Below are 27988 nucleotides of genomic sequence, written 5' to 3' on the forward strand. Positions count from 1 at the left end.
CACTAGTCCGTAGTTATACTTTTCCCCCTTCTTTGGTAGTCATTGGGCGAAGCATCGTCACGATAATACATACGAGTTTTTTCTTGGTTGACTTTTTTGTCGTGCCCCCGATTCCCTCCTCTTCTGCTTCAAAGACTTTCGGCGACAGGCGCATATCGCGCCAAGCTTCAGTTTGCTTTGCAATCCAGTGGCTGGGATTTGGTCCTGGCACTTTTCTTGGACTCCGTAGTCAACCGCGCGCGCGCGCGAGCGCTTGCTTGGCAAATTCACGGATCTCAAAGGGGGGGGGGGGAGAAGGTGTGTATTCTCCTTCAAGCCTGGCCTGGGTCCCAGAGCCTTGGGACCTTCTTGGCGGTAATCTGAACGTTCGGGAAACCGAAAAAAGCCATGACTAGCTGCCAAGATTTCCAAGACCAAGACGCCGGGGGGATTTCGTAAACGGTGAAGACAAGGAATGTCAGTCGGGATATTGACTAAAAGGTAGAAGAAAGTCTGTTCATCCTTTCCCTACGGGACACAAAAACACCAAGAAGAGACACCGAGAAAGGTAAAAAAAAAGATGGGCTTACGCCAGGCTCGCTGGTGATGTCCTCTATCTTGCTTTCAAGCTAGAAGCTAGTCTGTGGCAGAGGCCGATCGTGGTATATTGTAAATCAGTGATATGGGGTATTAGCTTGTAGCGTTCACTGCATCCCGATTCCGAAGTCATCATACGTTAGGTCGCGTTACCTTGCTTACCTTGCCCCGGGCGGGTTTTCCCTGAACGTCGAGAGGCTTCGGTACACGGCAGGTTTTCATCCTCCAGGATCGATTTGCGCAGATGATAAGTAACAAACAACGAAAACCCGAATGCTCCGGCGTCCAAAATGCTGCTCCGCGTGGAGGGAGGGGTGCATACGGTGATTCCCAGGACATCGGATTGCTGGCCTTGAGGATCTGGAGCATGTTGTCGATGCATTTTGGGGCATTTTTCTGACTACCGGGCTGCATAATGAAGGATCTCGTTACTTTGGCATCAAATAAGTGTGCGAATTGTTTCATGAGCCAGGGGGCCGAGGGCCATGTTCTGAGCGATGCTGATGATTTCAATATCGGATGGTTGCAATGTCGTCGATGCTGGAAGTCTCTCTTTGCAATGTTTTTTGCCAATCGTCCCTTTCTTGCTTGTCGCGCGACGACTGAGGAAAGGTCAACAGAGTATAGCGCAAACCAGATCCATGGTTACACTTGTTGGCAATCCGTTTGAACCTGGCGGACAAAGTATTACCAAGGCAGGGCAGTATTGACCACGTTGGGTTTGTGGAAGAACAGGGCGAGACTAGATAGAACTTGGCGTCATTTGCGCAAAACTCGTACCCGCTTCACTCCTGACTGACAGTAGTCAACGGGAAATGTTTTGCGCCCAACGAAGCTTGGACCCAGCTTGCAGTAACCTGGGGTCCTGGGCAGAGTGGCCGCTGCTGGTGAATCTAGCTGGAATCTGGCGGTGACAAGCATTCGTGATCGAGCTTTGAAAGCTACGCGGTTGATAGGGTATGAAAATACTAAATGAGCGGTCGAAAGAGCCGGCGCATTGAGCGGAACTATCGGACCCCGGGGCGCCATATCGAACAGAGTCTAAATCCGAATACAGACTGAGGTAACCGGGGGATTGGGACCCGTGATGTTACATTGTGCTGAGAAGTGTTGACCCAACGCAGAAATAAGGTAGTCGGCTAGCCTGCTCGTGGGCCATTGGAGTCGAAATTGCTTTTGACGTTTGCTCAGCCTCCACAAGCTCTGCCCTAAACAATAGGCTAGACAGCATGTCGTGGGATTATGAGTAAATCGTGGCCGTGGTGGTTGCGGAGGTGGAGGTCGCCGGAACAACTCATATACGGCGCGGGATGATAGTTGCACCATCGCCTAAGCTCAGCGTTACAGTGGACCTTTCCCCGACTCGCGGGCGGCCCATTTAGTGCAATTGCTGTGTAAGACTGTTGGTCAACCTGGGAAACGGGAGCAAAAACCTCCCATCGGCAAGGTGAAGCCCCGCACTCGGCCCCACACCGGTAACGGCTGCCGTATTGGGTCATCGAGATCGTCGCGAGGAGCCCATAGTATTCGATGTGTTCACTGTGAGCTCAGGTTGGTATGATACGGAGTAGTAAAATAGAGATCATCGGGGATTTGAGTTTCGCTGGCGGCGTCGCGACAGGCTGGGGTTGCTTTTACAGCATGGCGAAGCTGGCCGCCGTTGCTCTTGGAAAAAACCTTGCAAGTCGTAACGAGTTGCCTTCATGGTTTCGCGGTCTTGTCGCATCATCATCTGACACTATCCAGTACTGGGCGCATCAACCATGCCGTTATTGTATCGAACGCTATTCGAGATCCAGCGACCAGGAAGCTCCTGGGCCATTCTTTTTTTGCGAAGGTCTACGTCCAGTTGATATTGGGAGTACACTGGCAGTGTTTTGCGAGGGTGTAAACGCAGTTGATGGGTGTAAGTCCGACTCTGTGATGCTTAGATTCCCGCCAAGTCAAGCCTGTGGGCCCCCTCACTGGCTATTGCAGATCGAGCCCGTGAATATACTAGATGTGACGAGTGCTGTCAAGCAGAAGCCATTGGGATGCTTTTGGCTTGGCGATGTGGTTGAAGCGTGGGGTAGATCCCTGAGCCACACCAAGTGACGCAACTTTGAAGCTGCTTTCGGTTTCTACACTGGCAACGCCCATGTACGATTCGATGATTTCTTGAATTTGTGCACCTTGGTGTTTTGTGTGCTGTCTGTGACCTGCTGAGAAATACTCGGCCATCACTGGCCGTAGACGGAATTCAGGGTTGCAGCTTTGACACAAACAGGCCTGCAAGTCAGCCGGTATCCGTATCTCAACTTGTCCGTGTTGCAGATGTTGAAGGGCTGCGCCGCACCCGAATGACACGACTTCCAACCGTCCAAAGTAGACAACAGTCATCTTGGGAATGCAGATTTCGGATTGAAAGGCATCGTTACCTAAGCCAAGGAACAGCAGGAACCGGCAATTGCCTGCTCAACGTCGGACGAAAAGACGGAACTGTATTGCTGTGAGCTCATACCTTGCAGTAGCAAAGTTTCATCTTCTGGACATGGCGTCGAGAGCGGGCGGATCGCAAGGCTCAAGATCAAATCCTTCCGAGTTTGGCAAGGAGCTTGGTAGCTTCAGCTATGCTAGTAGCGTTTAGCATGGTCTAGACTGATGATATCGACCACTGTCGGCGATCTGCTATCCTTCCGGCCCGTCTCTCAGCACTCTGTCCGCTTTCTTCAATGGGCAAGAATGGAACAAAACATGGAAGCATTGCGCGTCCTGCGTCGGTGCTGATCTTTCTTGTGCCACTGGTGCCGTTTTAGTGACAAGATTTGGCAAATCGGGTCGGGTGTGCGGATGCTTAGTTGGACGGTTTGATCGCCTTTGCTTCCCTAAATCTGGTGTGCAGGCTTTAGCAGTCCGTGAGCCTTTCTTGCACCCACATGGTTCAGTAGAGACCGACTTACACGTGTTTGGACATCGGAGGGGTCGCAATCCTCGGGCAGCGGAAGATGGGCCTTGACCGACGATAGGATCTCGAAGCATTCCAAGAGTGAGGCCTCGCGGGAACGAAAATAGGATTGTCCATCCTTTCGGTGACAGTGAAGGCATCGGGCTGAGACGCAAGAGCAGGGGGATGTTGGGAAATGCCGAAAGCTGCGGCTGCCGTCAGATAAGCCCCTTCCTTGGCAACAACGTACATCGTCAGCAAGCCTGCTGAAAATACTTGGCGAGGATGCTATAGGCGCATGTTGTGAGTCGTGAGAGTGATCAGCTATGATGCTGGGAGATTGTAGATGAGCACAGATCTCGAATCGCCGTACCTCAGTGGTGCCGACTGAGCACAGGTCTCGCTGCGTGTTCTAGGCACTTTCCCTTTCGATACACCGGATATTCTTAGCAGGTGGGCGTCATGAGAATGGAAGCAAAGCTCTGGATTGATCCTGCCGTGAGTGAAAGGTACTTGGGAGTGGAAGTCTGTGAACACACTACGTATCTACCTGGGTACCTGAAAACACATGAGATGCTGAGGTGCCTTATCTGCGTACAACTGTGAGGTACGTACACAACATTTCAGCCAACATGCAGGTGCATCTCGGGCTGTCTCTACGGTCTACCAAGTGCATCATGCGCTTTCCAACAGCTGTCACAGTATTGGACAAGGCGCATGGTGACGATGGATGCAACCCGAAGGCGCGGCTTGGTGCGCTTACCCTAGCGATCGGTGCTCCGTTCCACATCTTTTGTCTTTCCTCTGGTTCAATTCGCCCTCCATGGTCCAAGCCAAGAAAAACAACATGACATGCTTGCGTATGCTTTTCTCACGCTCCAATGTCCGATAGTTCTGCCCTCTACTGTGTAATACGGACAATCCCAAGAAACACTGTTTCTGACCAAGGCTTATGGCAGCAGACACATCAATCACCCGCGCGGCATCTTTTTGCCTCCGGGAGGCTGAGCCCGCCAAGCACATCCATTGGTCTGTTCACCTTGACCTTTGCTCTTTTTCCAACTTCCCAGCATGGTCGTTGCCTTTTCAGCAAACTACGCACGCGCATATGCAGGGTATCGAGAGCCATCAACGACAGGCGTTTCGTTTGCAGTTTCTCTTCGCCTGCCAGGGCTACAGGTACTCCCCTACCCTCTTCTCTCATCTTGTTAGAGTTCGTGCCGGACAACTGGCTGCCCACGGCCCCAAGAAGGACCAGCAGAAACACCCTGCCAACCCACTAGTCCCATCTGCGTAGAACTCTGGTGCTTCCCGCCAGGATGGTCCCCTTCGACGGCCATGCTCTAGATGGCATCTGATTGTTCACACAAATTTGCGACTCCCTCACTGGGCGAGCAAGCGGAACTTTCTCTGGCCTACTCGTCACTGACTACCTTGTAGATGTCAACTTATTCATGCCACTTTGTCACAGCAGGTTCGGTCAAGGACTCAATGGGAACCAGAGGCTCTCTTCCAGCAGCCCCCGGACGGACAAGGACTTCCCCTTCGGTATTACAGGGGTTGGGCTAATCTCTTTGCCCAATCATATCCATTCCAATTGTGTCTGACACCCTAAAGAGAGTAGACCGCATCCAAGACACGCTGCAAGGAGTCAAATTTACGACCTGGGGAGCCTGTGCCTGATTAGTCCTTCTTCCCATTTTTTAGGCTTTACTGGCCCGGGGAACGTGTTGAACCGACCGGGTCCGTCGACGTGGGCCCAACTCTCAGTTTCCCCCCTTGGCTGGCCCATTTGTCTCTACGACGCGAAGCTACCAAGCTACTAGATGTACTATCAAGCCGACAGCAGCTCCTCATCTGCGTGGCTGTGTTAGCCAAGATGTGCCGCCAGACACATGCTGATCTCTAGCCTTCTCTAGAGCGCCTTCAACAAAAATCACCGATGATACCTGGTACTGCAGCCGGCCAACTTATGCGTCGGTTACAAGTGCCCCAGGGGTCATCCCCTGCGTGGCTGGACCTGTCAGAGAAAGTCGATTCTCACTGCCCGCACTCCCCCAAGCCGAGAGCAAGCAATGAGTGGGTGGGCGTGAAGGATGGAAAGGCATGGGCCAGGGCCTGACTCTCGGAACAGACTCGAGAAGTAAAAACGGCATGACTTTGTGCTAGTGTATGAAGATGTCGCCAAGATCTCATAGAAAACGACGTGGGGAAAGAAGAGCAAATGCCAATAAACGCAAATCATAGCAAAACGGTTGGCAAAGGGAGCAAAGCCACGGTGAAAGCTCCGGCCCCTCTCTGTTCGCCGCTTTGAACCTGGCATCCGCACTGCACATCTCCGCCATCGACTACCACGGAGCTGGACTGCCGTCGCGCGTCCGTCACGTCTTCATAAGAACCCCCGGAGCTCCCACCCTTCTACACTCGATCCAGACTCCAACTGCCGTGTCACTCCAACATTCAGTCCGGAGCCTCCCTGCATATCACAACACACACCCAATATGTGCGTCACATCCTGGCCCCCACTCCATCCCGCTGTCTTTGATTTAAGGTCCTCTGAGGCCTCCATGATAGCTTTCATATAGATGTGAACTAACACAACCAATAGTAACAACCACGATATACACGCCTTACCAGCGAACACGATGAAGGCCTTCACAACTTCCTCTCTCGCTGCCGCGCTCTGTATGTCTTGAGCCATCCCTCCCAGACCACCGATACTAACACTTTTGACAGATGCGGCGACAGCCTCCGCCGACGCTATTCAGGCTTGCCCGAATACTGATGTCTGCTTTCGCGTTGCTGTCCCGGCGGCTTCGTCCAGCTCCGGCAGCGGCAACATGTACTTCCAGATGTCTGCTCCGACCAGCTACCAGTGGATTTCCCTTGGCACGGGTTCGTCCATGTCCAACGCCAACATGTTCCTGATGTACGCCGACGGAAACGGCAACGTTACTATCAGCCCTCGCACTGCGCGCGGCCACAACATGCCTACCCTCTCGTCAAGCACCACCCTCGAGCTTCTCAGCGGCTCCGGTATCGTGAACGGTAACATGGTCGCCAACGTCCGCTGCACCAACTGCGCGTCCTGGAGCAGTGGTTCTATGTCCCTGAACTCGGCTTCCAGCTCCTGGGTCGCTGCCTGGAAGTCGGGCAGCGCCCTCAACTCTGCCAGCACCAGTCAGAGCATCCAGCAGCACGACGAACACACCAACTTCAACCTCGACCTGACCCAGGCGACAGTCCAGACCGACAGCAACCCCTTCACGACTACCTCGGGAAACAGTGGCAATGGAAGCGGCAGCGGAAGCGGCAGCGGCAGTGGCAGCGGGAATGGCGGCTCCACCAGCGGCGGCGGTGGTGTTGTATTTAATGGAGGCAGTGGTGTCTCGTCCAAGGTTCTCCTCGCCCACGGGATCATAATGACGATCGTATTCGTTGCCCTTTACCCCATCGGAGCCATCCTCATGCCCTTGGTAGGCAAGTGGATGGCTCACGCTGCTTGGCAGTCGGTTGCCTTCTTGCTCATGTGGGCCGGCTTCGGCACTGGCTACGCTTATGCTCGCGACAACGGTTATGTGAGTTGCTTTTTTCATTTTTTTCGTGAACCGGGAGGATGTACTCCCTCGGGTCGTTTCCAAGACCCTCCACAACCCAGACATCCAGGATCGCAGTGCTGATACCGCGTAGCTCTTTGCGCAAACCCATACCCTCCTGGGTACCGTAGTTGTTGCCCTCTTGGCCGTGCAGCCGTTCCTCGGATACGCCCACCACGCCTACTACAAGAAGTTCCAGACCCGCGGTGTTATCAGCCACGTCCACATCTGGTTCGGCAGAATTGTGATGATTCTCGGCATCATCAACGGTGGTCTCGGTCTCGAGCTCGCTAGCTCATCTCGGGCCTATGTCATTGCGTACTCCGTGGTTGCTGCTATTCTCGGCGTTGCGTGGATTGGATCCGCCGTTTGGGGCGAGATGCGCAAGTCCAAGCGCAACACCGTCAAGCGCGAGCAGAGCCACGAGTCTCCGGATTCCCAGCAACGCATCCCCTACCGCCAAAAGAAATAAGCGCTCGGCCTAGCTCGGTTCCGGGGTTTGTTATGGACGACGGCAAGAATACAGAGGAAAAGACCATATGGGATACAGAGATTAGCCTCTAATTTGTTTTGTGTAATCGTTATACCACAGGTGGCAGTGTGCCGACCTTTCCACGTCTACGAAAGATCTGGGCCGTAGTATGAAGACACGGCAACTCGGGTAGAGCACGGAGTTTGTGGCGTTGTTGGTGATGGGTTTCTTGAATGATAGCTTATGCAATAATGGTCACTTGATCTAAGCCATCGGTATTCGCATGTGTGACGGATAGTCTTGCAGGCTTTGAACACGAGCCCTCGACTCATTGTACCCATCGTTGTGCCCTTCCCTTCTAATCCAACACGGGTAGTATAGCAGGGTGAGCAACGACGAGGAAATTATAAATATGCCGGAAAGTAAGAGAGAGAAAGACATCTTTCCATCAACACAATTCTGCAATATCTTGTCGCTTGTCTCTAGAACAAAAGCAACTGGACCAATCGAGACAGATATTTAGCAAGGTAAATGAGTGACTGGCGACCTGGCTCGGCTTCGAGCTCAGCGTACAACAGCAAAAACACTCTTGATAGTGACGAAAATGACGGAGTATGAGAGACATGGATGTATGAGGTCATGCACCAAAAAGTCGATTGGTCGCAACTGTGAGAGAGCTAGCCCGGATCGCCAGAGGAGCTTAGGCCAAGCTTGGTCCGAACAAAGTGTGGCAGTTTGAACTCTCTTGGTGCGTACTGGTAGGTGTGCCCGGCGTCAAGTGCCAGCCTATGATGTCGGCGGTGGTGGTTTGGTGGAGGGGGGAAGTTGACGAAACCGTTCCTTCTTGGCTGTCAATTACTCCCAATGACCACATCTCGCCCAGCTAGCAGTCACCTTCCGGACGAGATCTGTACCAGAAAGAAGATGGGCAGCGTACGGTAAAGTGTCATCGGTCGTTTCCTCACGTGATATCAGTCCACCCGCCTCCGCTTGTTGTTTCCCCGACCCGCTGCAGCAATGCGTGAGAGGTGGAAGGACGTGGGAAAGTGGAGAAAGGCAGCAAAAGACAGGCGGACAAGTTCTACGCCTGAGACCTGAGGCATCAAAATCACAGCGGTCGGCTGGGAATCATTGCGTCCAACCAGAACTGAACCGGCTCACTCCAGCTTTTTACTGTCCCATCCCGTACAAAACCCTCAACCACCCGTCGTCCGCCTCCCTCCCCCCATCCCCCCCGGTGTCCCCAATTGAGCCAGCCACCACCCACATATCAAGATGCTCGTCCAATTGTCCAGAGCCACTGTACGTTTCTCCTCTCTCTTCCCGTTGTCGTGATGATGATGTTGTTGTTGTTGCCTGTTCGCTGTTGGCATCGGCCTCCGTTCGGACGCGCGGACCGTCGGTCGGAAATCAAGGAAAAAAACTGACGACTTTTTGCCCAAACAGCGCGCCGCTTCGGCTGTCTCTCGGCTGGCGAGGCCCAGCGCCGTCCAGATGAGGGGATTCATCGCTCCCACCGTCTCCCGCAGAGGTTCGTCAATATTTCTCCCGTCTTCGATTTCAATTGCCCCCCAGGAGGAAGAGCGAGGTTGCGTTCGATGCAAAAGCGTTGGCCATTTCGGGTTGCCGGTGCGGCTAAAGGGAGGCCAAGCTCCGAAGCTGGGGAGTGCGCCTGGCTGTCGGATAACGATACCGGTCACGCAAACCACGTGAACATACTCGTCGTCCATTACATTCGCATCGACCACCCTACGCCGATTAATGGTCTTCTATCTCTCCGATTCGCCCGTCGCTCGCTCGTCCTTCCTCTTCTTCCGTTGCCGTCGCTGTCGTCATCGCCCAAAAACTCTTGCTCCGAACCCGTTTCACTAACCCTGCAATCCCCGATACAGCCGACTTCGTCCAGGAGCTCTACCTCAAGGAGCTCAAGGCCTACAAGCCCACCCCCATCAAGGAGTCCGACTCCCAGGGCCAGGTCCAGACCTTCTCCATCCCCGCCACCCCCAAGTCCCCCGAGGAGGCCGACCTCGCCGCCAGCCTGAAGGAGTACGAGAGCATGGCCGTCGAGGTCGAGGGCCAGGACGCCACTGCTGCCGCCAACGGCGAGCCCGTCAAGCACGACTGGCTCATGATTGAGGAGGACGAGGAGGAGCCTCACCACTAGAGCGCTTCAGCGACGTGCAAAACCGTTATTGGAAAAGAAAACAAAAAAGTTTCAAAACGAACCACACCGTCCCGGATTCCCCCGCCGAAAAGATAAAATCGTCATCAATCCTCAAGTGATGGGAGGGAAAAGTGCTTTTCCAACCTTGGCTTCTGGGTTTGTAACCTTTGCCGCTTGCTCCGAACCGACCAAAAGGAGTGGGAAACGTGTTTTTGTGATTGAGAGGAAAGGAGAGAAGGAGAGAGAGAGAGAGAGGAACCCTAGAAACGAGGGGAAAGGTGTGCTGGGAGGTGGTAATCCCGTGTATATTGTCCAACTAAACCTCGCTGGCTAGGAATGCTATTCGCATGCGCTTCAACGTCCTCGGTCCCTCTTGTGTGTATATGGCTCATGCCAATCATATGTGTGATTTTACCTGGACGTCCTCGACCAACAACCACCATATTCCGGCAGCTCCCATGCCAAATGGATTCAAATGACTCTCTTGCTTTCCAAAACGGACCGCATACCTGACTCTGAGTCTTGAGTGAAGACATTGTGGGGAATCCGGAATCTCCCGAACAGAGCCAAAACCACCACCACCACCACCACCACACAGAACCGTCGTCAGGCGGAGAGCCCTTTATCAAAAGACCTCTGATACCCGGGAAATAGTAATTTCTCAACACACAACTCGCACACAACTCGACGGAACCCCCGCCGATTGCTTCCACCAAGATTCCCTGGACGAAAGGGAAAAGAGTCATCTACCCTATGCTACGGGGTCTTGTTTTCAATGCACACCGGGGTGGGTTCGCGTAGTGTTCCTGGGACAACAAAACGACGAGTGATCCACGGCGATTATGCTGGCTACCATTTCCAGAGGTGGAGAGGGGGTGACGGGATGATGTACTGTCTGCTACCTAACCTTGCTTGCCTTTCTCGCCTACTTTGCCTTGCTTTCCTTAACCTTTCATGAGTCTTCTTGATGGCTATCCTTATCCTTTGTCACTACTCTCCCCTTTCTTGATTGTCTTTACCTACCGAATTCCACATTCTTCGAGGGAAATACATACTGTCAGTATGGCAGCTACAGACTCGGCATCTTACACCTCGGAGAATGCATCCCTCCGTTGTCTACGTATATAAAGCTACAAGGTTGACAGTTGGTAGCACAACCTTCCGGGCATACGACCAGCCCCGTCTGTGGAATCGAGTACCATACAGAAACTCCTTTTCCTCTACTCCCGCACCTGCAGGCCGCATCGGCAGCGAGTCACATCGAGGAGGGGGGAAGCTTCTGCGGCATCGGCATGACTGTTCTATTCGCTGAAAAGGTATAGCAGAGACACAAGAACAAAGGTAGTGGTGATAGAAAGAGTGACCCTTACTTGTGTGTCAATCAGGGACGTTGTTGTATGATCTATTGGTAGTTTTGGGCGTCACTACAACACAACCACGTTGGAAGGATACGTCAAGAGAACCTAGCGTCCTTTGTGGTTTTTTGTCAAATGTAGCTGAAGCTAATTAAGCAGTATTACAGACGGTTTTGTGTAGAGCTGATCGCTTTCCTCCTCACTTTCTTTCCGTTGACGGCCCCTCCTTTCTTCGTCGGTACCATCCACCACTCGATATACCGCATGGCGCTTGATGACCGATACAAGGGTTTGTTTGTTGGATATCTAGGCATCCTTCGAACCCCACCCCCCCTCCCCCTGATTCAGTCTCCAAGCCCATGGACCATAAGATTGCCCCAAACGCTGAACGTCTGTCGCAAAATTGCAGTATATCCTATAGGCAAGACTGGTTTCCCCTCCTTTCCTTTCGTACCACTCCATTCGTGAAAGACACATCCTCCCAAAATGCAGCGATGCCTGTGTATCAGCCTTATATCTGATGTGCGGATGTTCCCTATGGCAACGACTCGTGGGAATGTAGAACAACCACATCTTCCGATAAAGGCATCAAGGTCACCAGCATCAGCATCAGCGAGCGGTATGCAGAGCCTATTCGTCAAGGCCTATCGTCGTTGTTGTAGTTATTGTTTGTATCGTGTAAGTAAAAGCTCTTCGATTAGCATGAAAAGCAGCAGTCTGAGGGGCCGATCAGGAATCCGAATGTTCATCGCTTCAGCCCAAAAACGCCATGTACCGATTACACCCCCCGGGCCCAATGATCACATGCAAGGTTTGACCGCCCTTATGCACTGAAATCCATGAATGTTCGTTTTTTTTGACTTCGTAATGATGATGACCGTGTTTTGCTTCTGCAAGAGAGAAAAGGCTGTGTGTGATGGAACTTTTCTTTGTCCTCAAAATAGAACCCAAAAACAAATGACCCAGAAGTACCTTTGGAAAAAAAACCAGAATGCATGAAGTCATTAAACGTCAAAGTGACCACCACCAATCATCTGCTCTTCGTTGGTGGTTGTGCGCACAATGCCGCTCATGCGATTGCCTCTCTGGTTCATGTCCTCCAGGTCATCCCAGTCATCGTCCTGGTGGTGAGAATCACGCATCTCTTCGTCATCATAGCGGCCCTTATCTCTCATGTGATCGTCGAGAGCGCTCTCGTCCACAAACGTGAAGCCCTGGAAGTTGGCCTGCACAGAGGGCGAAAGGGGCGTCGATGTTGCGAATCCCTTGGACAAAGCAGCGGCCCGTTCATTAAGTGAGCCATTGTTATCAAGCGCGTTGGTGAACTCGGGGTCGAAGTACGACACGTCTGTGGCAGAGGTCAACTTGGGCTTGAAGGGAGGTGTGATGAGCTTCTTTGCCAGAATGTCCCAGTCAATGTCGGCAAAGAATGGGTGGCGCTTCAACTCCTCCGCATCGTCCGTCGCACCAAGTCTGTGCTTGGGGTTTCTGTTGAGCAAGCCCTTTACGAAGTTGCGACCCTCCTGTGACAAGGTGTCCCGAGGAAATCTGACCTTGCCAAAGGCGATGTTCTTGTACATCTGTTGGGTGTCCTCCGCATAGAATGGACTCCAACCGCAGCACATCTCGAAGACTAGAACTCCCAGCGACCAAAAATCCACCATCTTGGTGTATCCCGACTCGTCAAGGAGAACTTCGGGAGCGAGGTACTCGGTTGTGCCACAGAATGTGTTTGTGGTATCGTTCTTGGTCAAATTGGCCTTTGACAGGCCAAAATCACAGAGGGCAATGTGACCATTTGCGTCGAGCAGAATGTTCTCTGGCTTCAGGTCACGATAAACGATATCGTTGTTGTGGAGGTGCTGGATGGCCAAGATGAGTTCTGCGATATAGAACTTGGCTCTACGCTCATCGAACCGTCCTTCTTTCTGGAGATGCCAGAATAGCTCACCGCCAGACATGTAATCAGTGACCAGGTAGAGGTCTGATGGCGTCTGGAAGGAGAATTTGAGGCCCACGATGAAGGGCGAGTCGGACATGGCTGTCCGAACCAGGATGTTGCGCTCACCAACGGTATGGGCGACTTCCTTCTTCTGAACAATGACCTTCTTGGACAGGACCTTCATGGCGTAAATGCGTTCGGTATCCTTCTTCCGGACCTGGTAAACTTGTCCAAAGGTACCCTTGCCGATCAACTTAAGAATCTGGAAGTCTTCCGGACCAAAGTGCTTTCTCTCCGTTCGCTGGTAAACGGCTTCCACGTAAATCTCTCCTGTGGGGGCATTCTCTGCCATCGTGTCGGCGTGTCCCTTAAGCTGGAACCAGCCACGTACTGGGTTGCTGGAGTCCCTGTTGGCCTGGAAGTCGACTTGACCCAAAAACTCCTCTCCCTTGTCGGTGTGGTCATAGACGGAAATATCAACCAGCATGTTCGAATCAACAACATCACTGCCGGAAAGTCAGCCAATAAACCAAGTACATCAATCAGTGTGCCCACTTACAATTCTGCCTCGGCGTCCCACTTTGGACTGGTGAAGGATCGGCGGGACCGGTTGCGGAATGTGTTATAATCGGAAATGCTGGTGTTGCTGCTCTGGCGGCTGCGCATAGGAATAGACATGACCGGGCGGCCTGAGTCGCTGCCTTGTCTTTGAATCGGGATGCCTCCAAAGGAGGGGGCCGGGAGGTTCACGTCATCCTCCTCTTCGACGGAGCGCGGGCCTCCTGAGATGAGCTCGCTTCTCTGAAAAACCGCTACGACGTAAGGGTCCTTGGCACGTCGCAAGCCCTTGGCCTCGACGATCTTGATCGTGAGTTTGCCGCGAGCAGCGGGAACTTGAGCGCCGGTGGTACCACGGCGGATGGGTGTCTGAACGCCGCTAGGAGGGACCGTCTCGTTGCTGCTTCTCTTGGAGGTTGACCTCTCCTCAGCCTGAGAGGGCTGCGCCGTTGAAAGCGCCCTTGTAGGAGTTGGTGGACCGCTCTTGAATCCCGCAAACTGTGTTAGCTTCTTGAGCTGATCAACTGACGAAGAGCTGTGAAGGGAAGCGGCTTTCTGCGCTGAACCAACGTGGAAAGTAATGGGGGATGTTGGTGTGATGGGCTTGTGAAGACTGGGGTTTGATATGTGATAAGCATGCACAACTGAAGTTGTGACGATGCTTGAAGGTTGGGACATGAGGGTGAGGCTGTGGCATTTTTGCGGGTAATCTGTGACGCCTCTTTGGAGCTTCGGTCGCGCAGATGAGGATGCCGCGGACCGTGATTCTCCATATCGCAACGACAGACTTCTTTTCAAAAGTCCCGCCGACGACCGTCTGGATATCGGCGGTGTCGGGTACTGATGTGTCTGAACCAGTGCCATGGATGAAGGGTGTGGTGATGATGGCCGCTCTTCGGGGTGGGGGAGTGATGGGGATGTTGGTTCAGGATCGCCACCGGGCACAGCATCCACTGAGCTGACCTGAGAAGCCTTCCCGTCCGTCTCGACTTGTTTCGTTGAGGGACCAGGAAGCGGTTGTCCTCGATTGCGATCCGACGCGACAGGGGCAGATACAGAATTGTGAGAAGAATCTGTACGAACCTGGCCGAAGTAGCTCATAATGCCCGGCAGGCGTTTGTCATGGAGGTCGGGTTGAGGGGTCGCCACCCCGGAGCGGGGCGTATCAAAGCCGATCTGATCCGCGCCATCTTCGTCAGGTGCGGCCGCGGGAGTCCTGCTGGGGTGGTTAACAGTGAGATTCATCTTTAATTGTGGCGGATAATGCGCGGAGGAGGGAAAATCGTGGGTTGGACAACAGAAACAGAGGGATGACACGCTGAGCAACACAGCGAAAAGCGGAGGCAAAATTTAGAGTGAAGAGCTAGCTCATGACGGCTGCCAAGACCATGACCACACTTGGGTACTTGTGGTGAGGACGAGTAATTGAGGCGAGGCGGAGTAGGGAGGAGTTCTGCCTTGTGTGCGTCCCTCCGTGTGTGCCTCTGGCGGAAAAGAACGGGTAAATTTTTTTCTCTCTTCTCTTCGTCCTCTATTGGGCTTGGGGGTGGAAGCAAGGATGCCGTCGCAATAGCTAGCCGGGTAGGTAGGTAGTGCAGTTCGAGGGGGGACGATGCAAAGGGCCAAAAGGGAAGAGCCGTCAAATAGAAAACATGAGTAAAGTGGACTTTTTTGTTCCGAAGACGCCCCGTCTTCATAGGTCCTCGAACACTAGTCAAGGCCTTGGATCGGAGGTTTTTAGTAAATGCAATGGCGGGGCAAGGACACTGGGCGGGCGGAGGGGAAAGAGGAAGAGGGGAAACCATTCAGACGACGCGAGGTGCAGGGAGAGCTTCAATGCTGACTTGACTAGAGCAAGAATGACTGGTTATTCCTACTTTGGTCGTTGGACCATTGTTGGACGAGTCAGGCTTCTCAACTTTGATAAGCCTCTTGCAGCATTGGCTCTTGGACTGGCTCTGGCGTCCTGGCCATGGCCGCCCCCGCGTCCCTACACCTCTATTTGCCATCTTCTAGTTCTTGTCACCGCATTGGCGACCGAACGAAGGGTTCGGGTAAGGTAGGTAGGTGAACATGGGTAGGGGAAGGGATGGGACGAGGGGTACGCGGTGATTTGCATGTGCAAGCGAGTGCTGGATGGGGGGTGTAACAGGACTTTGGACTGATGCGTCGTATATCGCCCTCACTCGCGACATGGTCCACGGAGCAAATGTCAGCTTCAGGTATGCCTGCCACCGGCGCCTACACGAAGCGAACGTGTGCTGCGGGGGGGGGGGGGACCAGTCAAGTGAGCAAGCTCTTAGACCATGTTAGGATAGAGCGAGAATGGGAATGGGCTCAGTTGTTTGCAGCCTCGGACACTCGTCCGGGATCGTCTGGGGTCCCTCAGCGGTAGGCTGAAAGGGCCGTTGACGGCATCGGCCTCTGGCACTAGCCAAATGAGGAACGTCCTGACAGAAACCCATCGGGTGCAGGAAGTGAACAGGCGACAGGAAAGGCCCCTCGTTCGCCAGCCACCCCTCCATCGCCACGCTTTTGGGTAGTATGTGTCTATGTCCGACGATGACATGCCGCATGGAACGGGCAACCTTCAAGAAGAGAGGCTCCTTCCAGGGTCCAATGCGCGCCGTGGGGAAGATCGGGGGCACATATGGGAACAACAAGGTAATGTGACGGGGTGGTGACAGGTAGTGAAAAGCGTCGATGACATATGAGGAGATACCTAGGGTCTCGAACACCCACCAAGCCTAGCTAGCGAGTGACGGAGACAGGAAACGGTACTTTCCATGGTTACGCAACTCCAGCTTTGAAGAAGCAACCAGGCGAGAGGCAGGCAGGCCGGGGTAAAGTCCCATGTGTAAAGGGAAATAAAGGACGGATAACAAGCGAATTGGAAAGGCGTCACAACGCAAGCCGAACAGAGTGAGCGAGCAACCAAGCAAGCAAGCTAGCGCCACAGCTTCGACCGAGCACGCGGTGAAGCAGTTCAACCAACTGGCCGGTGCAGGATTCAAGGGGCATGGAGACAACATGAAATGGGTGCAAAAAGGGGTCCGAATAGGAGCAAAAGGTAGTGGGCAAAGAGGATGCAAAGGGTGTAGAGCACGGCAGAGAGGCACAACGAAAAATTGCACATACCTAGAAGTCGAGCCTGACATCATCATGGCCTGTGTCGCTCGCTTCAACAGGTCGAAGCCGCCTGTGTTTGTGTTTGCATGTGCACCCTCGGAGCCGGACATGGTTGCTGGCTGGCGTCTTTGTGTGACGGACGGTGAAGGTGAAGGCCTAGTCGAGGCAGAGGCCTGAATCCTTGGTTGACGTCAAAACAGGCCCGTGATATGACCGCGATGCCGAGAGATTGGTGGGCGCGAGAGACGAGCGGCAGATGGGGGTGAGGTCTCGCGCAGGTGTGTGCGTGCGAGAGAGAGAGAGAGTGTGTGTGTGTGTGAGTGAGTGAGAATGCGGTGTGAGAGTTGTGAGTTTGGTTCGTGAGAGGAAGCGGCGGCGAGTAAGATGCGGCTGGCGTTGCGGTTGCGGTTTCGGTTGCGGGTGATGTGATTTTTCGGAGGTGAAATTGGAGACTTGGATTTTTTTTTTTCTCTCGCTCTCTTTCGCTGGAGGGGGTTGAGAAGTTGAGAGAGTGTGAAAGTGGGATGGAGAGTGAGAGAGAGCCGGACCACGCTATGAGATCGGGTTGCCTTCAGGTTGTGTGCGTGGGAGTGGAGGCGGCAGGGTGGAGGAGGTAGGGAGGGGGGCGGACAGGAGCCACGAGAGGGGAAGGCGTGACTGGGTCCAGTTGAGACTCGAGGTTTGTTGCTTCCTGCCTTTTTTGCCGTCCTTCTTTTTTGTAGGTACCTTTCCAGGTTGGTGTCCACTGTCAGGTACACAACGCCGACTGGCCAACTGTGGAGGCGAATAGAGGCACGCCGTGCAAGCTGAACTGAGTTGCGTCCTTCCAGTCAGTCACCGGTGGAGGGGAAAAGGAAAGGTTCAATACCAGGCCGGATGGGACTCAGGAGGACAGAGCGGCTGCGAGCAGTGAGGTGTCTCCCGTTGGGTACGGACCACTGGTCGGTACTCTTGTAAGGTAAGGTTGGTGTAGGTAGGTACCTTGGGTGCTTGGGTATCGTGAGGTGTGAAAGTGGGTCAACAGTGACAGCGTAAGGGTAGCAGCCCAGTGTCGAATGGACTGAGGTTATCCAAGCTAAGGCCCGATTGGAAGCCAGGGAGTCCGTGATGCTGGCGATGACAGCATCCAGTGAAAGCCAGAGGCTGGCCAGAGGGGCGGATCGTGAAGTGGCACCCGTACTATGGCAGAATGTATGTACTGTAGTTCTCAACTCTGGAGGATACTACTCCGTCGAGGATTCCGGTTCGTGAGGGGAGAAAACGACCCGATTCTGGGAACCTGGAAAAATTGGGTTCGAGCCTTCAAGGGTGGAGACGGACGAGTCGAAATGAGGTCAAGCGTTGGAGAGTTGACCTTTGAGGTGAGGTGAGGTGGGAAGTTGGCCAGTGAGGCGCCCCGAGTATTTCGTGGGGTAAATAATAAAGCTGACCTGAGTGAGTACCCAAGGTAGTCGTCGGATCGGTGAGATGAGGTGAGGTGAGGTACAGAGGATGTGAGCATAAGCATGAGCGTGGGAGTCGGAACTCTGCGAATGGCAGGTTACAGGCGAGGAAGAGGAGGTGGTGAGGCGGAGTGAGGTAAGAGGCGTGGGAGGAAAGCGGCAGCCCAGGCCCAAGAACCAAAGCCTGCTCTTTCTCTTCGAAAGTGGGGTCTTTGTGTGGAAGGAAGGTGCCTGTCACAGAGGCTGCGTCCTACCTTACTCGGTACTCGATGGATAAGGTAGCCAGCCACCTGGATATCATTCCCAATGGTGACGAGAGTTGTTATAAGGGAAAGCCCTGCCCTTTCTACCTTGAGTTCCAGGTCTAAGGTACGGAGTAAGGTAGAGTTCGAGCAAAGAGGCCGGGAACACCGATCCATCTCTCACATGTACGGTCGACGATGTCAGGGAGAATAGTCACAATCTAAGGTGCCGGTGGAAGGTGCGATGCAGGTGCAAGGCAAAGGTACGGTATTAGCCCGCCGGCCAAAAGATAACCCCACATACAGTCAGAAGGGTAGGTATCTATCTTAATCAACGGTAGCATCTACATGCTTTTACAATACCTACCTTACCGAGTAGATGTGGGAGAAGGCTGGAGAAGAGAGTAAGTGAGGCAGAACCAAGACACCAAGACAATCAGATACCGCCACCATGTATGTGTGTGCGTGTGTGTGCTCACGTACATTAGTAGGTACGAAGAAAAAGTTCAAGAGACAGACTACAAAGTACGGCCACTCCGTACAGAGCTCGGAATGCCGTTTTGGGGAGTTTGAGACTTTTCAAAGTGTTCTGGATTGCCTCCACAGCATTCCACAAATCAACGGCCAATCCGCCTGTGCTTACCGCGCTCTGTGCATCCAATTTGCGCCCCGGGAATAATCACAATGCGACTGGCTGGATGACTGCATCTAGAGGTATCTGGTATTTTCCCTGGTGAGACTGCCCTGGTACATGCTCACATACTGTCGACGGAAGATATCTCGCGCTGCATCTCATCGACATGTATATGTTACAACTTACAGCCCCGAAGTCAATGCAGGCGCAGGTGCAGGTGCAGAGCAGATGCAGCAGGTGCACCTCCCAACTCGCATGTACCTCTTGCCTTTTGCATCCGCTTCCACTTGCACCTGTACCTACTCTTTCATGGATTCCCTTTTTGGATTCGCTTCTCCTTCTACCTCGCCTTATTGTACGTACTCGACTGCAGTAGTCATCCTCGCCTGTTTTTCGGTGCCCTCCGCCAGAAGCAACCATGAGACACGCTTTGATATCTTCCTCAGTTGACCTTGAGGTAAAACCTCGAGGTGTCTGATTCATCTTCATCCTCAAAAGCTGACTTGGTAAGTCATTCCAGAAAGAAACGCCATGCCTTCCAAGTTATACTTAGGGTGCCATCGCGCCACACTTCGGCTAGGCTTGCTCCATTACAGGGGAGCATTGTTCCAGACGACCTTCTAGAACAGACCCAAGATCCAGAGAGGAATGACCAGCGCCTCTCGCGCCTTGAACCAACTGCCAACCGGAGCAGACTTACCAGGCTATCTAGATACCAATATTAAACATCATCTCCGAGCTGAGCGACACAGGTCATTGAGAGGAAAGCGCCGCATTACTACGCTAAAGACTTTGGCCATGGATCTCTTGGGCGGGACCTAGCGCAGACCTGTGGGGGGCTTCGCCGGCTTCCCTCCGAGACCGCCGACCCAAGGGATCCTCCTCGGGAAACCAAAACGTCGACCCGCCGGCGGGCCATGCTCCTCCATTCGACAAGGGCAACCCGCGCAGCGAACCGCCAGGGTGGGTGCGCTGGTGGGTGGGCTTGACGGACGATGCGATTGACAAGGTGGATGAGTCAATCAAGTCTCGACGAACCAACTCCACATCGCCTCTTCCAGCGAAGCATTGGCTGCAACAGAACACCATGCCAAAGTACGGATACCTAAACTATCTCGTGGTCTCGCCCTCTCTACGGATACTTGTCCCCATCCACGCGACTGGAATGTACAGCCACCAACACGGACAAATGACCCCCAAACACCACACCAACGACCTAGTTTTCTTATCACTTATCGATTCACCTCCCACGGCGATACCTGCACCTCAGTTGTGATCCATTAATTACCTCGCCGAGCCAAGAAGGGGGCTCTGCTTCGGCCTGCCCACAACCACTCAACAGCTTCCATCGCCTTTAACGCTCCTCCATCTGCAACAACTCGAATACATGCACTAGCGGAATAAGACATGACCCAGACCTGGATCATCTCTCGGGACAATCGCAGCTTCAGCCTTCATGATATCCGCCACTGTCTTCAGGCTTCCATAATGTCAGCTTTTGACGCTATACCACAATACAGGGCATAGAACCCCCGGTCCATTGCTCAAGTTCGCCTTCACAGCTCCCACATCTCTCGCTAAAACTGAAATTTCTACCGTCCACTATGGGGTGGTATTTGGCACAAGATAACCTTCGTGGCAATGCGGCGGTCAGATAGCCTATTGACCGATGAGTTGCCAGTGACTCCTGTGTAAGCGCTGACCGGCATGCCAGTGTAGGCCATTGCTTCTCTTAGTGTGCTGATGGGCTCAGCTTCATCAATAATGAACCAAGACAGTTTCTCTCGATGGGGAACATTCATGGCATAGCAGACAAGGGGCAAGACTTACAGTACTCCAATGGGGAGCCCCGTTTGCAAGCTATGCCGACTTGCCTAAAGACAGGACATCATCAGCTGTTGCGGTATTCGAGGTAACCAAGCGCATACAATCGTCATAATGGCGAACACTTTCTACTTTGCTCTTCCCTCCTGACATCCACACTAAGCTAGTCAGTCAATCATTCACCTGATGTATCCGTCTTACCACACCGACATGTCTTCAACTATCGGTCAATTCCAAGCGTACTCCTAGGCCTTGTCTTGGAGGGACCGGCTTCGTGGCGACGACTCGCAATTCCGCTTAGCCTGGCAGCCTGGCAGGGCATAACATGGTCCTCTATACCTGTCAACCAAGAACAATGTATCGGTACCGGAGCACCGCTCACTGCAACCATGCGCTGACGTCGCGGGATGTCCTCTGAATCCTGCTTCACATCTCAAGTGACTATTATGCGGGATTCCTGCGCCACAATTTAGTTGGCAGCACCTCAGTATCATGTCGAGACTTTAACCCCGACATTCCCCCACGCTTGGTACAAGATGATGGACGTCTAACGACAACCGTCAATCTTCCCCGCCGTTCAACTCCGGTGGAGAAGCCGTCCCGCCGCTACATTACACAAACCGGTCGACTCCACTACGTCAATTGCCTCTTTTTCGTCCTCCCTCCTTGACGTGGGCGTCCAACTTTGCACCCGTCTGATCCGACGTTGCCCAGCGTTCGAGACATGGCGGGTTTGCGGCTTTTGGTCAACGAGTCGTTAGGCTCGCTTCGCTTCATTGCCACGCCATGCAACCGCTACAAGACCAACCTCATGTCTTGCATCGCTGCCACGGTGTTCCCTAACCGCTATACAAGAACCGGCGGCAACACGAGCATGCTTGACCGAAAAAAAGTAGCGCATGCCTGAGCATTTGATGGGAAGTTGGCTAATAAGGTAACGGTTCCCCGGCACAGAATGTCACGTCTGATAGCCATCTACGGAGAAAAGGTCGACATGTTCCCAACAAGAATTGCTCAACCTATGTAGGAGTCACAAGTACATTGGCCAGTGCCAGGCACGACCGACGAACATGTCTGATCTCCTCTCCGTACTGCTGTACACCCAAACTCACCTTCAAGTCTCTTCTACCGCGCGACCGCGCGTCTTTCACCAACGTTTCGCAACCACACAACGTCCTGAGCGATACCTACCTAGACTCGTCCGAAGAGACACTCGACCCGACCCGCCGGATCTGCACCTCGCCCATCCCGGTTTGTCAACCCAGCAAAGTAAAAGGTTTCGTCCAAGCTGTGGCCCGAGTTCCTCATTGACTGACATTCCCCCCTCATCTCGGAACCCACATGCCGATGAACCTACGTGCTTCTTTGTACGACCCTTCGTGCATGAGAACACTCTTCGACTTTGCGAGACTCGCCATTCGGCATCAGCTTGCAATGGTCTACGTTCTTGGCAAGTCAAGCAAGATTCCGTCGGCTTCGAACAGATCTACGATGCTTTTTTTGTTCTACAGGTTAAGTGAACTTAGGTTTGACGGACCCTCTCGTGCCGTTGGGGGGGAGCTTCATGCGTAAAGATGCAAGCTCGACGTCAATGCTCTCCGTGTTCTGCCGATGAGGGGTCGATGCCTTTTTTCCGGATTGCCATGTGCCAAAGCCGGACGATCTAGATCAATCTGAGAGTGGGAGAAGGAGAAAACGAGAGCCGAGTACAAGGTTTGGATCGATACAGTTTCGATATGTCCCACCTTTATTCCAATGGTAATACCGATATGCTCTGGGCGGTCAACGGCGGCTCCAGGCTGGGACGAGCCACAAGCCTGCCGCTTCTGAGCCGCTTTCTTGGCATCTGGTCGATTGTGATGGACTCCAGTGAGATGACTCGGCACAATCGATTTCTCTGGTTGCTCTACTACCACCACAGTAGGTTCAGCAGTTACATCCAGTCACATCAAGTCATGCATCATTCGAGCATGGCACACCACTCTGCTGAAAAGGTATCCTCATATACATCATCGAGATGCCAGATCGTACATTCAACTCAAGGTCACTCTTGTGTGGTGGTTTTTTTTTCCGGCTCTACAGGCGCAAAAGATCGATCTTAACGGGATGAGGCTTTCAAGGGAAATCACACGATACGGTACAAGGCCACTCTTATAAACCGGGGCTTTAGAAACCAACAGTCTCGCATTCTCATTATCTTCGTAGTTGCCTAAGCATCTACCATCTATGATGTACCCTCTCACGGTCTCGCGAGAGAATTTCTAATCGTGCCCCAGTCTCTTTCCTGTTCATATCCCCAACAGATATACCGCTGACCTAGCAATTATCGGTATAGGAGTTAGAGAAGAAACCTCTCTGAACGAAGGGACAGCTTCTCTCCCCCCATGAGAAATCTCCAGGATTCTCTTCATGTGGGATCCTGTTCTGAAGTCCCTTCTAATGCCGTAACGCCTTTGGGTATACCGTATGCTTCCGATAAACAAGACATTGTTCCTCGTGCCCCTTTTTCTTCTCCCGTATCTAACATAATGCAACGGCGGAGAATGGGTATCTCTCTAAACGAACGCTCGATCTGATGCTTGGAATCAAGTTCGTAAGTCGTAAGTGGGAACTCTTTTGTCCCCGGTGGGCAGTATACATCGGTGCCCATATGTACGATGCTCTTCTCTGCTCTCTCTCTCTCTCTATTCCTCTGCGCGCCGTTGGCTGTGCAAGTGTGCATGTATATTTCGCATACTCACTCACCACCACGATTCGGTCACAACACAACCTAGGTAATAGGCCTCATCTGCTTCTCCTTCCAACTCGCAAGCGGGACTTTCACCCAGACGCCGTTACTCGCTTCCATCCACGTGAGATTCCGCGTCGAGATGAGGATCCTCGGCTTCAGCTTGGGGTCGGCGTTCGCCGCCGCCGCCGCAGAGAAGGCGGAGAAGGGGGATACGCGGGCCGCGTGGAGCGCGACTTGCTGGTTGAGCCAGTGGTCGACGCGGGCGGCGGTGGCGTAGAGGGATGCGAATCTCGGGGCGTATGTTCTGACTGGTGCCGTTGCCGGCGCCTCTGGGGTGGGCGTCTCCGAGACCGTTGACTCTGTCGACTCCGTGTCTGTCGTCGATGGGCTCCCCGCTGCGGCTGGGTGTACCGGGGTCCTGGGCTCGGGAGACTGACGGGAGCCCGCGACGTCTTGGTGGCGGTGGAGTTTCCGGCGGCGGCTGGCGGCGGAGGCTGGAGACGAGGACGACGAGGCCTTGAGCTTGAGCTTGATTGCCTTTGGCTTGGTGCCGGGGTTCGGGGTGGTTGTGCCTGCTGTCGTGGGCGGGGTGAGGATGGGCTTGGAGGGCAAGAGTCTGACTTTGGTGATGGGCTTGAGGTTGGAGGCGTTGGTGTTTGGTGTGAGGATGTTGGCGCCGGCGCCGGCACCGGTGGATGGGGTTTGGGGGTTGGCCATTGTGAAGTCTTGTAGTTGAGGTGTTTGATGTAGTGTAAGTGCTCCCTTTGGCCTGGATTGGCCCCTTCGATATGGTGAAGTTGGTTGGTTGGACTTTGAGGCCGAGGCGGAAGTTTATACTTATTATGCCCAGGTTGGAAATCGCAAGGCGATGAAGGCGGGAGTAGAGTAAATTGAGATTGGGGAAGGATGTTTGCCTTGAGTCTTGATCAAGTTGAGTTGTAAACGATGTTGCTATCGAAGCCCTGGTCGTTGTTCTAGTCTTCGTTGTTGTTGCAATATGTTTGCGTTTCTTCTTCAGAACCGCGAAAGTGTATGAAGGATGTATGAAGAACCAGAGAAAGATGCTAACAATAGCAGGGCCCGAGTACGCCTTTATAGATCGCTCAAAGGACGAAAAGGGCGGTTTCTCGAATATGGGCGGTGGCCGAAGAGGTGAGTGAACGAAACAACGGAGATGGCTATTTGCCTGATTAACACGGCCAAAATGGGACTTTTCAGATGAAGAAGTTGAGGGGAGCTTTTATTCACTGCCTTGCCCGGTCTGACCTTGCTGGGCTGGGCTGAGCCATCTCCGTCACAATTTTGAGGGCGAGGCGAGGCAAGGCGAGGAAATAAGGTCGGGTGGGTGGTTGGTGGTTGAGAGTGAATGACCGACCTGCCTGGTCCGCGTGACTACCTCACCCTACCAACCTATCTCCGTATGCACCTCAAGACTCGAAAAGCCCCACAAGGCTCCAGCAGTCACTCGGCCTCTCTGTGATTCAGACAATTGCCATGCCTTGTCTTTTCCTAGGTTTTTCCAAGGTTCGTGGTTTTCATGGGTTTTGACAACGGAGAAAGATCAAGTTGAATGGAACGGCTCCTTTCACGCAAAAACAATGTGTTGAAACTCCCCTCTATTTCGGGCATCAAACAAGCTAGACAAAGAGTTGATGTAGACAACGTACTCTCAAACACACAATAAAGAGGTTGAAATCCTTCAATACCTCTCTTGTTCTTTCGTTCTTTCCCACCTCAGTTGCAGATTTTGAGCATGGATCAACGAATATCTTGAGCCCCTCCCCTTCACTCCCCTTAAACCAACTGACCGACCTGATAAAATAGATCAAATGGCGACCTAGGCGAAATTTGACTCTTTAATTTCTTGCCTTGTACTCGGCGATAATCTTGTCGATGCGTCGCTCAGCCTCCGGCGTCGTCTTTGGGTTATTTCGGGGATCGGAGCCGCTTCTTGGAAGTAACGGGTCCGGGAAATGCTCTGTTTTTTGGAAGTATTTTTGTAAGCTTAGCCCTCTCATCTCTTTCTCTTGACTTGCTTCAACCATGTCGTTAAGGTGGGTGCCATCAAATCACCTCACAAGCGGGGGGGGGGGGGAAGTTTGGAATTGAAGCGAACGAGGTTCACTTACTGGGGTCGAATCTCTGGTCGAGAAGTTTCGCCTTGAAAGACTCGTACTCTTCTCTAAACTTCTTATTGTTCCAGCTGGGTGCGGCCGCTACCGCCGCCGAAGAAGCTTTGGGGTCGTCTCGGATGCTTCCTCCAGCCTCAGAGCTGGGGGTCTGAAGCTTTACGCCACCTGCTGCCATTGTATCTGCTGCTAAATAAATTTCCTTCAACGTTGTGTAAACGCGGGTTGCTGAAAAGTGATGAGCTGTTTGCCCATGTATATCCTGGGGTTGGGTGTTTGTACCACCGCTCAGCTGTAGCTCGTGAACTCACCTTGAATCCCGACTGGGCAGTAGGAGGATGTGCCAAGAACCGGCGGAGGTGGTTTCAGGAGATTATTGAACAAAGGCCTCGAGAGTTAGGAAGGAAGTATTGAAATGTGGGACCTTTTGCTAAATCCTGTTGAAGAAGCTAAAGTTGAGGTTATTCCGTCACAGCTCTGCCCAAGCACCGCAGTGAGTGATAGAGTGGTAAGTCAGGTATGAGGTGAGATGGACATCGCTCGCCTGCCTCCAGCTGTCACCCGGGCCCAGCCAACCCCACCATTCCAAGGGTGTTTCCAAGATCCGAGGCGCCTGCTGACCCCTGGGTGCCCCTCCACACAAGTCCGGAGAGAATACTTATGGAGTACACAGTTTTTCGCTCAGATAGAGGCGAAAGTCAAAGTAACATCATGTCCATGGCTCAGCTGAGGGGAGCTAAAAAAAAAAAAAAAAAAAAAAAGAAAAGCCGTAGCCGCCTCGGACGCCTCTGACCAAGGCACAACCGACAAGGGGTCCGTTAACCTCACTCATCTCATCCCACCTTTTTTCCCCCTTCTACCTTTAACATCATTGTGAGCATCGACTTCACCACCCTTTGGACAACCTGCCATTTTTGGTTCTTGTGTGTTCACCTTTATCCTATCCACCCATCCAATGCTCCCACATTAGCCCGAGATCACCGCTCGCCTCGTCACGGTCACAGCACACCTCTCTCCTCCCTTTCAGGTCTCAGCTTCCTCAACCGATCGATCGCCCACCACCTTTTTGCAGGCAGGCCTCGACACCCTAGTGAAGCTTCACCCACCCCCACCATCACGGTCACGTTATCACAAACTTGGGTCGCTTCAGGAAACACCACCCGACAAGAAGCTGAAAAGATGGTCAAGAAGGGCGGCGCTTCTCTCGTCCCTGACGCCTGGGAGGATGATGACTGGGAGTCCGCAGCCGACAAGCTTGACGCCCAACCCACAGAGGTGCAGCCTGAACCACAGGTACCGATGACCAAGGCAGAGCGGCTCGCCCAGCATGCCGAGCAGAATCGAAAGCTTTGGGAATCAGCGTATGTCTTTTTACCCGGAGTGTTTTCACGTGCCCAAACTTTGGCCTTTTCTTTCCCCTATTCCTTGTACTGCCAATGGCAATAATTGTCAATAGGGAAAAAAAAAGAAGAGGCAAGCAGCTAACACAAAGTTCGACCTTCACTAGTGACTCCCCCACGCCCACACCAATGACCTTCCTTGAAGCCCAACCCTCAGTCCCCCTCGCCACGGGCTTCAAACCCCAGGTCAAAGTCCTGAGCCGAAAACCCGCGCCCCGAACAATCGCCCGGCGCGACCCCGTCACCGGCCTCCTCTCCCACCTCTCCCTCGCCGACGATGACGCCGACGATCAGCACGCCGAGAAGAAGCCGCAGCTCACGCCCGAGGAAATTCGCGCTAAGCAGCAGCGTGAGCTCGAGGAGAAGCAGCGGCGGTACGAGGAGGCGCGCGCAAAGATCTTTGGCGAGTCGAACCCTTCCTCTGGCGCTTCGAGCCCGAGTGGGACAGTCACGCCACCTAGAGGGGGAGGAGGAGGTACCGAGAACGAAAGAGGTGGAGGGCGCGGCCGTGGACGAGGACGTGGTCGTGGCGGCGGCGGCGGCGGTGGTGGATATCGAGGGAACTCGAATCGACAAGACGACCTACGACGACCTGGTAGCAGTCGATCCGACGCCGTTCGCGCCGAGAGCGGTCGTGAGCTCTACGACCCCGGATACGCACCCCGAGGCGGCTTCGGGATGCACAAGCGTGGGGGCGGCGACAGCCCAAACACGTACAACACGTACAACCCGCATTCTGGACGTTCAACCCCGAGAGACGTCGAGGACCAGCCCAAGCAGGCCATTCGAGCTCCACGCGGACCGGATGGGACTGGAAGAGGTGGATTCGGCTTCGCCAAGCGAGGCACAAAGGAAGGATGAAATTATTGCT

At 53.4% G+C, this 27988-nt stretch overlaps 10 protein-coding genes across 10 annotated transcripts; 6 read left to right on the forward strand and 4 right to left on the reverse strand.

Moving 5' to 3' along the window:
• Positions 1-311: 311 nt before the first annotated feature.
• CLUP02_05365 (uncharacterized protein) lies at positions 312-4289 on the reverse strand (the record flags this gene model as incomplete). Its single annotated transcript, XM_049284372.1, has 18 exons — positions 312-473; positions 570-608; positions 739-1178; positions 1226-1359; positions 1419-1480; positions 1636-1749; positions 1803-2058; positions 2117-2239; positions 2316-2360; positions 2420-2525; positions 2583-2993; positions 3056-3169; positions 3305-3440; positions 3516-3584; positions 3650-3787; positions 3854-3992; positions 4050-4099; positions 4167-4289. The coding sequence occupies 18 exons, from the start codon at positions 4287-4289 to the stop codon at positions 312-314; spliced, it is 2661 nt and encodes an 886-aa protein (XP_049141515.1).
• A 1855-nt stretch (positions 4290-6144) lies between these two features.
• Positions 6145-7567, forward strand: CLUP02_05366 (uncharacterized protein; the record flags this gene model as incomplete). The annotated part of the gene is made up of 3 exons (XM_049284373.1): positions 6145-6184; positions 6236-7077; positions 7190-7567. The coding sequence occupies 3 exons, from the start codon at positions 6145-6147 to the stop codon at positions 7565-7567; spliced, it is 1260 nt and encodes a 419-aa protein (XP_049141516.1).
• A 1275-nt stretch (positions 7568-8842) lies between these two features.
• On the forward strand, positions 8843-9731 carry CLUP02_05367 (ATP synthase complex subunit H; the record flags this gene model as incomplete). The annotated part of the gene is made up of 3 exons (XM_049284374.1): positions 8843-8869; positions 9014-9098; positions 9460-9731. The coding sequence occupies 3 exons, from the start codon at positions 8843-8845 to the stop codon at positions 9729-9731; spliced, it is 384 nt and encodes a 127-aa protein (XP_049141517.1).
• A 1062-nt stretch (positions 9732-10793) lies between these two features.
• On the forward strand, positions 10794-11886 carry CLUP02_05368 (uncharacterized protein; the record flags this gene model as incomplete). The annotated part of the gene is made up of 7 exons (XM_049284375.1): positions 10794-10845; positions 10884-11047; positions 11144-11199; positions 11254-11375; positions 11435-11480; positions 11649-11705; positions 11820-11886. The coding sequence occupies 7 exons, from the start codon at positions 10794-10796 to the stop codon at positions 11884-11886; spliced, it is 564 nt and encodes a 187-aa protein (XP_049141518.1).
• Positions 11887-12090: 204 nt separating this feature from the next.
• CLUP02_05369 (uncharacterized protein) lies at positions 12091-14831 on the reverse strand (the record flags this gene model as incomplete). Its single annotated transcript, XM_049284376.1, has 3 exons — positions 12091-12312; positions 13420-13534; positions 13588-14831. The coding sequence occupies 3 exons, from the start codon at positions 14829-14831 to the stop codon at positions 12091-12093; spliced, it is 1581 nt and encodes a 526-aa protein (XP_049141519.1).
• A 3947-nt stretch (positions 14832-18778) lies between these two features.
• CLUP02_05370 (uncharacterized protein) lies at positions 18779-21527 on the forward strand (the record flags this gene model as incomplete). The annotated part of the gene is made up of 14 exons (XM_049284377.1): positions 18779-18803; positions 18888-19050; positions 19112-19132; positions 19222-19478; positions 19532-19539; positions 19658-19785; positions 19856-20200; positions 20254-20305; positions 20450-20523; positions 20583-20682; positions 20770-20945; positions 21025-21096; positions 21159-21185; positions 21296-21527. The coding sequence occupies 14 exons, from the start codon at positions 18779-18781 to the stop codon at positions 21525-21527; spliced, it is 1680 nt and encodes a 559-aa protein (XP_049141520.1).
• Positions 21528-21581: 54 nt separating this feature from the next.
• Positions 21582-23122, forward strand: CLUP02_05371 (uncharacterized protein; the record flags this gene model as incomplete). The annotated part of the gene is made up of 6 exons (XM_049284378.1): positions 21582-21749; positions 21829-22373; positions 22432-22459; positions 22525-22726; positions 22782-22909; positions 23063-23122. 6 exons carry the CDS (start codon positions 21582-21584, stop codon positions 23120-23122), a joined length of 1131 nt encoding a protein of 376 aa, XP_049141521.1.
• Positions 23123-23627: 505 nt separating this feature from the next.
• CLUP02_05372 (uncharacterized protein) lies at positions 23628-24305 on the reverse strand (the record flags this gene model as incomplete). The annotated part of the gene is made up of 1 exon (XM_049284379.1): positions 23628-24305. One exon carries the CDS (start codon positions 24303-24305, stop codon positions 23628-23630), a length of 678 nt encoding a protein of 225 aa, XP_049141522.1.
• A 1139-nt stretch (positions 24306-25444) lies between these two features.
• On the reverse strand, positions 25445-25895 carry CLUP02_05373 (uncharacterized protein; the record flags this gene model as incomplete). The annotated part of the gene is made up of 2 exons (XM_049284380.1): positions 25445-25566; positions 25718-25895. 2 exons carry the CDS (start codon positions 25893-25895, stop codon positions 25445-25447), a joined length of 300 nt encoding a protein of 99 aa, XP_049141523.1.
• Positions 25896-26132: 237 nt separating this feature from the next.
• On the forward strand, positions 26133-27978 carry CLUP02_05374 (uncharacterized protein; the record flags this gene model as incomplete). Its single annotated transcript, XM_049284381.1, has 5 exons — positions 26133-26229; positions 26289-26420; positions 26491-26530; positions 26596-27078; positions 27225-27978. The coding sequence occupies 5 exons, from the start codon at positions 26133-26135 to the stop codon at positions 27976-27978; spliced, it is 1506 nt and encodes a 501-aa protein (XP_049141524.1).
• Positions 27979-27988: the final 10 nt, after the last annotated feature.

The sequence above is a fragment of the Colletotrichum lupini genome, chromosome 3, assembly GCF_023278565.1.
Source record: "Colletotrichum lupini chromosome 3, complete sequence".
Classification (NCBI taxonomy): domain Eukaryota; kingdom Fungi; phylum Ascomycota; class Sordariomycetes; order Glomerellales; family Glomerellaceae; genus Colletotrichum; species Colletotrichum lupini.